The following is a 12,380-nucleotide window of genomic DNA, read 5'->3' as shown; positions in this document are numbered from 1 at the left end:
AACTATAAACTTTCAAACGCGGTCTCAAGCATTAACCCACCACTCGCGCGATCATGAAATTGTCACGGTCGGAAGTCTAACTTCGGTTCTAGCAGCCAAGACTAATGCTTTCAGTTGGACCAATAAAAAAGGCGCTCATATTCACTAGACAACACGTTCCATGGCGACATGATCTGGAACTCTGGTGATATGAGGAAACTGACTCTCATCTACCATTTGTACCATTAACTAAAAATTAAGCATCAGATTCACGGTCCGCGCGAGATCATTCAAGAATACACACCACATGATTATCAAATCAAAATTATACACGCGAAGTCACATACAGGTGACAAACACGTTAACATACAAATGGGTGATCCCTTCGCGACCGTCCACGGCACTCATACCCGCGATCTCGCAAATATGATCTTAGCGCATATAAATTTTTAAACGCGGTCTCAAGCGAGCGTGAACCTAAAAACTCCCGCGTTCGCACGATCATGAATCGGTCACTTCCGGAAGCCTCTATCCTTGGTATCAGCAGACTAGGTACATTCTTTCAATTGGACCAATTAAAAAAAGAAAGCTCTCATATCCACAGGACAGCACGTTCCATGGCGACATGATCGGGAATTCTATATAGAAGATCTCACTTCACTTCTAGTATCTGAGCCGTATGGCAAAAATTGAGTATTAGATCCACGGTCTGCGCGCGATCATCCAAGAACACACGCGAATATGCGAAAGGCACACGGTTATAAAATAGAAGTTATACACGCGAAGTTACATACACATTAACACAGATGACACACAAACGCACACGAGACCGAACACATTAATGTACAAATGCTCGAGCCCTTCGCGATGATACATGCAATTGCGAAGTCTCTACCTCCGCACATATCTGAACCTGTACGGTGTGAATATCACATTCAGAATCACGGCCCGCTGCAATTGACCTTAAGCAGTGTTTTAGTGGGCGACATTGATTCTGACGGGGAGCCCGAGAACCTAACTATACAGCTCCAGTAGGACAACTCTCGAAAAAAATCTCTATGATTAGCGCAATAACTAAATATGATTTCTTCTTCAACCTTTCGCATTTTGCCAATGTTCCAACGAGAAAACCCAAAACCTGCTAATATTTTCGAACTTTTTCTCTACACTGTAGCAAGCCAAACAACAAATGATTCACGCTCATACTTACTCCACTAAAGTCGGCTAATCCCTTAATGCCTAGTGTCTCGGCCAGCGAGAGTAATGTTGAGATTTGCTCCTCGTACACGTTGACTTCCCCGGAGTACATGAAGGTGAGCAGCGCTACGACGGCGTGGAAGGATGCGCCCGGCAGTACAACCACCGGATACAGTGGCCCATCAAGGGTTCGAAAAAGTTCCGAGAAGAAGGTACTACAAGCACTGAGTACCACTCGGTGTGCTTTTATGTTGCGACCTTCCGCAATAAGCGTCACATCGGTCAGGTGTGACTGGTCCAACAGAATCGGTAACGAGCTTAACAAACTTGCCTGCGTGAGAAGAAACAAACAAATGAATCATTTGGACGATCAAGTGTGGAATTTTGATTTAATCCATTTTCTCACCTGATGATTATGCCATCGAAGACAAAATTGCTGACTACTACTACCGCCAGTACCGCCATTGGTCGTCGTTCCACCACCGTGCGAATGTGTGTCCATGTTGATGATGCTACTGCTGCTGGTGCTGCTCGACTGACTGGGACAGCGGTTGTCTTCGGGTCAAACTGAAATAGAAAAGAGAACCAATTGATGTGCGCAAAAAAAACACATTTTTATCCGTTTTCGATCATGATCCTTCGTCCTTGATCCGGCTGTAGAAAACAAATGGGAGCCGAGCGTCCTGCCCACTATTTCCACACCACCCACACGCACCGCGCAAAAGATCAACCATCACTTTACAGCAGAGGTACTTATTTATCTTTGCACATGCAGTCCGTTTCCGAGATCCGCGAGGAAGAGAAATAAGAAAAGCAATAAAATCAGTCCGACCACTTGTTACACACCCATCATCATTATAGCGATCGGTTTTCTGGCGAAGTGATCTGCTGCCGTTGACTGAGGTGAGAGAGAGAGTGAGGTCAGAGGCATTTGGGTTTGATCGAGTGGTTTTCCTCCGCGTCGTGTCGTTGCCAATCCATCCATCAGTAGGAACGACGAAGACGAAGACGACGACGACGACGAATTGGGTTTCAGGAAAAATAAAAATAAACGCATATCTAGTAGTCTGATCTTATCCCCGGTCAAAGCTGGCCAGGCCTGGCTAGGCCAGACCAAAGACAAAAGGAAGATCGAGCGCGATTGAGCAAACAATAATAAGAAGCAATGAAAATTCTCCACACGAACGACGGAAAATTGTTGTCACACGTACAGAATCGTCATCGGGAAGGAAAGTGTGAGCGACACAATACCACTGCCGGCTATCGTTTTTTTCCCTCTATGCTTGCCTTGGTGTTCATCAGAGGTGGCGGCGGCAACCACTTTGGCCGCGATCAGAGAGAAAATTTAGAAAGTGCGCGCTTCACTGCTGGTGGAAAAATAGCGATCGCTAACTAGTAGTATTAAGCGCCCTATGCCAGGGCGGAGAAAAGCAACTAGAAAATAGAGAAAGTCGATCCAAGCTAAAACCAAGGCATTATATTTTATACGCATTGTACTGTAAGCGCGGATTGCGCTATTATTAGAAGATTTAATTATATGTACTAGTTGAGGCCATCGCAGTCTAAAAAGGAGAGCTCCGACGATCGTGCGGTCAATTGGACACTAGGAGAAATTACGATACGAGAAGCAAAACAATTAGACCAGGTGAGAAGGATGACACCACCGAGTGAAATATGCCGGAAAATGATGATAGAGCTAACGATCATTCGAGACGGTAATGAAGCGAGGAAATTTTTATTCTCTTTTGATGGGTTATGAAATGTCTGGCAGAGAGTAGTGTTAATCGTTCCGCCGGTTTTACAAATTTGACAAATACTGTACCATTGGATTGGCCGATTCTGGGACAACAGCGATGAAAGCTAATCTTTTTCAAATATTTACTTGCGTGAATATTGTAGTATTTTATTGTTGGCTCAAATGAACGGTATAGTATCATTTCTTGGATTTGCGGGTTTAGATCAGTAATGGCCAATCAAAGTCGCTTTGACTACATTGGCCACCTATGACAGTCCTTGATGCCCCTGGGATACTTGCCAAGTTCCAAAGTTATTGTCAAACATATTTTCTAAGCCTTGACCGATTTTTACAAACCTATTTTAAATGAACGATACAATACATCCATGAACTGCTATTGAATTTCATTCAGATCTGAATTTTGGTTCCGGAGTTACTACGGTTACATAGAAATTTTTCATATAAGCCGAATAAAATAATCAAATGATCAAAATAAACGGAAAACTAGAAGTGGCAGGGTCATTAGAGCAGACTTAATAGCTTACGGGGTTAACTTTTCTCTTCTGCTTATGAGGGTCGAGCATATGCAGCATAATTACGAATCACTCGAGTTCACCAGCATGTCCCCTGACATAGACAGACTTGTCCAGCTTTACCGTGGGAACCGACAAGTTACCCTTCCTGGACACACTTGTCATTCGAAACGCAAACCAACCAATCACCACACAATGGTACTCAAAACCTATATCATCCGGACGACTTCTAAATTATCATTCCTTCCACCCGTTGTCAATGAAAATAAACGTAGCAGCAAACTTCATCAACCGAGTTACGCAAATTACCACCCACAAACCAATAGACCAACAGAAACCAGCATTCCAGCATCTTCGTCAAAATAATTACCCATCAGCTCTAATTAACCGCTTGATAAACCGAATACACTCCAATGTATCAAAGCCGCCCACCAGTATAACACCTAGCGAAAACCCGCACAACGATGATCCTGATACATTGTCAAACATAGTCTAACATTCAACACAAACCACTAGCTCCAGTCCATCACGCAACAGCATCATGTACAGGTATTTTCCTCACATTCCAAAGGCTTACTCCCGCAATAATCGGGATTTTGAAAGAAGACTATCCATCCATAAAACTGGCACAAAAATCTCTTCTATCCACCAACAGCCTGCTCCGATCAATCAAGGACCTTGTACCACCGCTCCAACAGTCACGGGTCGTCTACAGCATTCCGTGTAAGGGATGTCCAATGGTTTACATTGGGATGACAAATAACCCGTTACAAATACGGCTCAATGAACACAAATCCAACATCAACAAAATATCCAGCACAGGATTCGACAGGGAAAATATTCCAACAACACACTCAGGTGAAAAAATAGCTCTCATTGATCACAGCATACAGAAACAACATAACTTCGATCTGACCAAAACGAAAATTATTGATCGTAGCTATCGTACCACGGCTCTACCAATGTTGGAGATGTGTCATATTACCAACATATCCAACACCGTAAGCTACCGCAGAGATGTAGATGGCTTGAGTACTACTTACGCTGGAATGCTCCACACAGCCAAAGCCTAAAAATCCGTCAGATTGCAGAGACAACACACAGACAAGCCGACATCTCAAAGCTCACTCCTAAACGTACTCAGCCAAAATTGATTACCCCAACCATCTTGTAAAGTGTCTTTAAGTAGTGCACAATGGTTAAAAAAGAATAATGGGATAACTGAACAATTCTACCCACCAGTATGTTTAGCAAAATAATATTCATTTATTTCAATTTTAACCCACTAACTTGCAATTGCTTAGTAACGGCATATTTGAAGCATATTTAAAAAAAACCTCCGATCGTCGGAAAACGACGCTCAAACGAAAAACGATAACGTAGTGAGTAATTAATTGTATTTCCGTTTTTTTAAACATGTTATTTGTAACCGTGAATAAATTACAGTTTCCCTTGAAAAACGCCATAAGCAGTGGCCGAAACATCGGGCAGCATGAATCACCCGTTCTAATAATTCAGACCGCAAAAGCCGAAAATCCTAAAAACTACAAGGGGCAGCCCTATGAGGTCGCACGAACTGTAGACGTAGGACTATACTACTTAATGTAAAATATTTATTTTCTTAGTACTTAGTGTGTGGGAAAAAACACCCGGACCGGTGAAGAAAAATCAAATTTTAGACAATATAATCACATCTCATGTATAGAACAAGCTTTCTAGTTGCTCTCAAACAGATCCTAAAAGTTCAAACACCCATGGATAACCCCAAGTTTGTAGATGTGTTTCGTCATGAAAATTCAATTCTTCCGTGACAATTTTCTTTGCCTGCAAAATGCTCTGTGTGTATGCAAAGCTCAGGATTTGTTGGGATATAAGCATTGATCGGAAAATGCTTTCCAACGCTGCGCATTGCATACATACAGGATATTTTGCAGGTCACCAGAAGTTGTTCATTTTATCACCGCCACATGTTCATTTTACCCACTCGCTATAAACATGTCTCATTTTTGGACATGCTTAGAAATCAAGAATCATGTTTGAAAAAATGTGTTTGTGACGAAGTATTTTTACCAGATATGTACAAACATGTCTAACAAGAAATATAAGGTGATTGTAATATCTCATTCACTTATTAGTTAGAAAATAATGACTTTGCTTAACGTGTTCATTTTACCGCCAGTTCCCCTACCTACCAACACATTCGCCCCAAACATTAAACCCAAGCGTACAATGCAAAATGAGTCAACGCTGATGATGATGGGTAGAGCGAAAAAGACAACTAGTACCACCACGACACTATTAGCGCGTTTCACCAAAATTCCACGCGGCCTTTACCTCTGTCATAATATCGTGATTTTGCATAACAAAGGGCTGAATGATTTTGTTCCAAAAAACAGCCCTGCGTTATGCAACACTTTGTGCAGGTTGATTATACCAGTTGCAAGTGGGGCCAAATTCACCAAGTTCCGTAAAATTTCTTTTAAATTACAAAATTGATAAAATTGCTTAGATGAGCTAAACTAATTAATCAAATCCTGTTTTAAAAACTGTCCTTGCGTTTAAACCAAAATGGGAAGCTTATTACTACCACTACATTACTGAATTTCAAGCGAGCAAATACATGTGCTAGTTAAACCAAAAATTTACTGGCAACATTACAGCGGCATTTAGGAAGCAGTTTGAGCGGTCGCCTGTTGGACGACACAGGGTAGCGTCCCTCCACAGCCAGTGTAACGGACTTCAAACTCAGCTACACTGGCTGTAAAAAACACAACGCAGTGATCTGCTTCGCCAGCCGTTCAACAGGGAACTGAGCGTGTCTGGCCAAGTCCGTTCTTTAAATAGTCGATGATGACGTCATTCATAGAACCGTTGCGCGCTAGGTACACCAATCCGTCGTACAGGGCTTGGGAAGCGCTATCTTCTGTATGTTAATGAGCGATATTTTGACAAGGTTGTATATTATTTAATTTTTTAATGCTATGATATCAAAAATCTTTGGGTTTATCTATTGGAATCTATTCTTAGAAGTATTTCGGGGCGATTTGTGCAAAAAAATTGAAAATTTATCGTGAGATGGCTGAATTATATGCGTTTAAAATTGGACCACTTTTCGTTACATACCATTTTTGTAGAATTTGCAGAGTGCACCCCCATATCGAAAACAAAGACGTAGTCCTACGTCAAAAAAATAAACTAAAACTTTAAACGGTGCCAAAAAAGAATGAAATGAAAAAAATGAATGACCGAAAATATTTGTCAGATTATTACAATGAATAAATTGAATAAAATGTGGTCGGTGTTAAGTCAGACCGGACTAAGTGACAAAATATTGATTTCGAGAAAAACGGGTTTAAAGTTTGAATCGTAGCATCCTCTACGTTATAATTGAAAATTATTTTTTGCAATAGATTTTGTTTATGGTTACAAATTTCAAATTTGGCAAAAGTCGAATGTGGCTGAAGAAATTCTTTATCCGGGGTTATCGTTACCTCATTTTTTGATGTTTTGCGACTTAGTCCGGTCTGACTTAACACCGACCATGTATGAACTGTAAAAAATGAATAAAATGTGTAGTGTCTCGGCTATGTTGGCGATTATATTGTTGTCGATACCACAATGGCCGTGAAGTCTCTTTCCAGAGCTACCTATAGCCCGCAAATTGTTTCGTTTGGATTTCTCGATCCGGAGATATGGATTAATTAGTCCTATACAAATCAGTACCATGAAAGAGGAATGGTTCAAACGATGTCGGGCCATTAGGCCGAAAGCCGTTAGGCCGAATGCTGCAAGGCCGAACGCCATTAGGCCGAATGGGTCATAAAGCCGAATGTTATTAGGTCAAATGGGTCATTAGGCCGAACGGGTCATTATGCTGAATGGAGCAGTAGGGCCGAATGGCTCATTAGACCGTATGTACCATTGCGCTGAATGTTAATTGATTAAAAACATCGTTACAGAGACTATGTTTTTAATCAATTCGAGTTTCCCATGGCTCGAAAGTTACTAACTCATGTTGTACTAGAGGGTCCCTCGAAATGTCAAACAGAAAACGCGTTGATAATCGAAGGTGCTTTGCTTTTCTTTGGAGTGTGTTGTATATTCCTAAACATCGGTTGTGATGGGTTTATTTATATGTATTATATTTAGAAATTTTTTTTCTAAATTTGTTGATTGAGGATATCAATACGTATTCAAGGTCGCCAAAACTGAAGGAACCGTTCTTTTTCTTTAACTCAAAAGATCTAGTCTACGATGTACCATGGAAATTGGAGTACTTCTTCGTGAGTTGGTAGTCTCGATTAATCTCTGATCGTTAGCCAGTTAGTCTCCGCAGCGCAGTCTTCCTATGTTCCTTCCGACTTTTTGATCTGTATTTTCCAATGAAGTGAATGACCAAGAACAACAAACCAGGTCGAATCGTGGCGTAGCCAGTTGTCGAAACATGTTGGAGCACCACATGTGGGAACATGGAAGACGATTGGCGAGCTTCGTTTCGAACAGAAAGCTGGTAGTGTGTGGGCGAATGTGTTCCTTGTTGGAGGAAAAGCCGCACAGAGGAATGAATACGCTCAGACGAATAAACGAATCCGCGAAGTCCTTAAAAAAATTAATACCTAAGCAATTGATGATTAGATTATTGCTTTTGTAGCAATCATTCCCGAAATAAAATATAAATACCCACTAGTTGTTAACTGCAATCAGATGGAGTCCAACGGGGTTCTATAAATTTTAGCTAAACTTTCCCTAGAAAATACAATTACCAAACAAAACCATTCTAATTATAATATCAATATCCGGAAAAAATTTCTCAGAATATACCGTTCACTAGAAAATCAACCCCAAAGTATATATCCAATGATTGATATTTAAAAATAAAATCCCATTTAAAAAAAGCATAGATAATCAAAAAGAAAATTAAAATAAAAAAGTCAGTTTGGCTTAAGGGACCACTTCAATGTAAAAAAATACGTTGACAGCGAAAATATTCTAGGAACACTGTTAGTTACTTTGATGGTTTTGACAAGACATGCCAAGCAAAAATCTAGCGCGTCATTTCAAAAAGTCGCTTTCTACAATTTATTATATTATGTGCTACAAAAACATGGTTTGTAAAAAAGACCACAACCTCTACAGACAGAGAGTACAGCATCGCTAGCACTTGTCGAAGCATCAACTGGTGCAATTAGTAATTTTTACGAGCATAAACACGTCAATGAAATGGTTAACAGTATACTGCCGTGAGACAGATGATGCAATCAATGAATGCATAGAGACAAATGACGTTTTGTTTTCTCTAAGGAATGTAATCTCTATTTTATAACTACTTTGACATCTGTTTCGAACTGTATATTTTTCTACCCTAGGGAAAAAAATCACAAAATTCATAAAATTACGCGAAATACCACAGGGTGTTACACTCGAATGTCGAGTGTAATTTGAAGAAACATTGGTTTGTATTAACCAAATCCACTAAAAGAACCAAGAATTGAACGAAGTGGTGCCAGGAGGTTAGTCACGATTTTCGCAATTTCTAATTACATTTGTTTTGTTCAGTGGCGTAGTAAGAAAATTTTTCGGGGGGGGGGGATATGAAATTTTTTTTATTTAGATGAAAAAACACATTCTGAGCAGGAAAAAAATGTTCAAAAACCAACAACTCAGGGAATGAGTTTGGATAGTCAAGGAAGGAAAGCTAGCTGTTGGTATAGAATAAATGCTCTTCCCCTACGAAGACAATCTGGGCGGCAAACTTCAGACTGTCTAATTTACTGAGCCCTTCAGTTCCCTTGCGCCATTCAGTACCACTTCGTCGTTGAGCTTCCGACTGGTGCGCGAACTATTCGGTCTAGTCATCAACGATAGATCTAGCCTACTCCGACGAAAAGTTCCCCGGCGAGAGAAGCTCGAGCCAACCAGCCAGGTGCTGCGGTGCCCCGGCGCGACTGGTGGTGTATCGTCGCGGTCTACGCGGTCTCGTTCCCGGCGGTAAATCTGACTGTAAGCTGACGGAGAGGTCCCAGACGAAAGAAGTTCTCCCGATACCGATTCTTATTTGGTTTCAGTACCACAACTTCTTGAGCCATTTGACTCCGTAACCGGTGCCATTTAGCACCGCAACTCCTTTAAGCCATTTAGTTCTCTTCTTGGACCATTTAGCACTACTTCCTTGATGGTCCATTCAGTCCTCGACTTGTTCCTGAACAACTTGGTCTAGTCCCCGACGATGGACCTGACCTACTCCGACAGAGAATTTCAAGGCGATTATGGTGAAGTAGTGTATCCGATGCACTGGTGCGCCGATGACCCGCGAATAGTGGTGTCTCGTCGCTGTCTACTCAGTCTTGTCCCCAGCGGTGAATCTAGCTTACGCTAACGGAGAGGCCCCTGGCGAAAAAAGTTTTCCCAATATCGATTCTTCTTTGGTTTTCGCTATTTTTCTATCGGAACAACCGGTGGGGTGCAGTGGTCGGTCTGGCGAATCCGCATGGAGCGTGACGTCCGGTTCGCTGGCGTTTCGACGACTCATACTCGCTGCTCTGTTGCAATCTATTTGACTAGTCCTCGGCGGTGGATCTAGCTTATACCTGCGGAGAGTTCCCTGGCGGGGATTGCGTTGTTCGATGTCTTTTCCGATGTAAGACGTTCATGATCTACATAAGCGGTTCTCAACCTTTTTCGTACCACGGACCCCTTCGATATCACACTGGGTTGCTGCGGACCCCCATAATAATAAACATCAATTTTGTATGCTATCAATATGTTATTTTCAATTTATTAGGAAACAAGATTTGAAATTTCAATATGCACTTGGAAAATATATTTTTCTTCGCGGACTCCCAGCAATGACTTCGCGGCCCCCTAGGGGCCCGCGGACCCCAGGTTGAGAATCACTGGTCTACATCATATCTCTGTTTACTGCGTTCCACGTCTCTACGTCGCTTGTCATTCTGTAGGCTACATTATCCGGGTTGATGTCCGATCCTCCCGTTTTAAGTAGCCCCCTGCACGTCACTTCAAACCTCGGACATTCAAAGACTTTCCTCGGACATTCAAAGACTTCAAACCTCGGACATTCAAAGACGCTCCAGGCATAGTGTTGACGTTGCGTACCCACACCGATGAAAATACTCCTTAAGCAGCCGTGGCTCGGTAGGAGCTGTTTCAGGTGGAAGGTCATCTCTCCGTGGTTTCTATTGACCCACGCGACAGGTTTAGATGACTCGGTAGGTCCACTTTCCTTTCTCCGCATTATCCCATTCCTGCTGCTACGTCACCATCGAATCGATTATCATCATCTTCCTCACGTTTCATTGATTGTATCACTTGATATCCTCCGTCAGGGTAATGCAGATGGGAATCATCTCGGCGTCAAGGCACGCAATCGCAACTCGTACGACCAGCAGTCGAAGCGTCCTGTTCAGCTTTTCGCGGTTTCACTTGGTTTTCAGCGCCGCACCCCAAGCAGGAGCCCCATATCGCAGTAACGATAACGATAACGAAACACTAGATAAAGACTCGACATTTCACATGTGTAATCAAGGTGGTTGTTTAAGCTCAATCAGTCGTCGATTATCACTCGATGGTGATCTGTATCCGCTGAACCGCTTTGCAGTTGCTGTCCAACAACAAATCCGTCTTGTAGTGAGCTATTTGCAGCTTGACCCGTTCATCCAGCTCTCGATCGTATCTATTGTCTCCGTCACCGACACCTCCATTTCTTCAAGCGTCTCACCGTTATTGACACATAGTCCACGAAACCAACGATTTTCACTTTCCTGGGCAGCCGCAAGACCCTACACTGATTAAGACCCCACACTGATAGAATATATTCGTAAATCGCTAGGAATTAATTTCGTACAAACAACGTTCATAACATATACGAATTTTTCGTACATATGATGAATCGTTTGTAGTTCTATCGAAACACTTTTATTTTTTATTACGAGTTTTTCGTGAAAACCACAAAATGAAGTTATTGGCTTATTAGTCGTTGGCTTATTACGAAACAGCAAACAACAATTCAGCAAACGAGTCGTTCGCTGTTATATACGAATATCTTTATAATATTTACGAGCACCATTCGTCAAACCATCCACGTCAAAAGAGCAATATGGAGCCATTGTTGCTGTTCGTCAGATAATTGTTGTTGTCTGACTATTTAGTAGTCGTATCCGTGTCCGCTGGTTGCAGGAAGATTTCCTGAACCTCTTTCGCTTCCAGTTGATTCAGAATCTGGAACAGTACAGAATCAGTTGAGCCGTCGCGAACTGCTCGTTGATTTTGTATGAATAATTTTGAGTTTTTCTCTGTCAAACATCGATCCTAAAAGATCGAATGCGACCAACGAAATCGTTTGTAATATACATAAACGTTTATTAAAATAAACGAAACATTTCGTTTCTTTCACGAAAAATAATGTCGATAACTTTCGTGCAATGTAAACTAAATAAGTAAAGTTTACGAAAACTTTCATTCATCAAGCGGCCATTTCTTCGTACCACAATAAAATCGATTTGGCCACATCGATTTTTTTTAAATAAAAAAAACGATGTTGTCAAACATCGATCCCAAAAGATCGACTGAAAACAATAAGAGGCTAATAAATACGAAAACTTTTCTAAGATAAACGAAAAGATTTTGTGCGACCAACGAAATCGTTCGTAATATACACAAACGTTTATTAAAATAAACAAAACATTTCATTTCATTCACGAAAAATAATGACGTTATCAACGATAACATTGGGTGCAGTGTACATTAAATGTGTAAAATTTACGAAAGCTTTCGTACACCATACGGCCATTCTTGTTAATGAAATGAACGAAACTTACTATTCACAATGCACGAAAATACTTCGTTGCAGAAAACGACGAATGAATTCGTGCATTGCATGATTCATTATATTCACGAATTTATATTATCAGTGCATCGTA

At 41.3% G+C, this 12,380-nt stretch overlaps 1 protein-coding gene across 5 annotated transcripts in view; it reads right to left on the bottom strand.

Moving 5' to 3' along the window:
- The window catches only part of LOC131686033 (protein tramtrack, beta isoform), a 62,898-nt gene that overhangs the window by 15,884 nt on the left and 34,634 nt on the right, over positions 1-12,380 (bottom strand). For 4 of the 5 annotated variants that reach the window (XM_058970145.1, XM_058970146.1, XM_058970149.1 and 1 more), the window contains 2 exons: positions 1,583-1,743; positions 1,190-1,507 (listed from right to left, as the gene is read on the bottom strand). In XM_058970145.1, coding sequence (XP_058826128.1) covers positions 1,190-1,507; positions 1,583-1,678 — 414 coding nt within the window. In that variant the 5' untranslated portion in view covers positions 1,679-1,743. Of the gene's footprint in view, positions 1-1,189; positions 1,508-1,582; positions 1,744-1,891; positions 2,095-12,380 lie in introns of those variants that run through there. The other variant, XM_058970147.1, reaches the window with a different exon arrangement.

Source organism: Topomyia yanbarensis, chromosome 2, assembly GCF_030247195.1.
Source record: "Topomyia yanbarensis strain Yona2022 chromosome 2, ASM3024719v1, whole genome shotgun sequence".
Taxonomy (NCBI): Eukaryota; Metazoa; Arthropoda; class Insecta; order Diptera; family Culicidae; genus Topomyia; species Topomyia yanbarensis.
The sequence above is the reverse complement of the archived record's forward strand: the minus strand, read 5'-3'. Positions and strand labels throughout refer to the sequence as shown.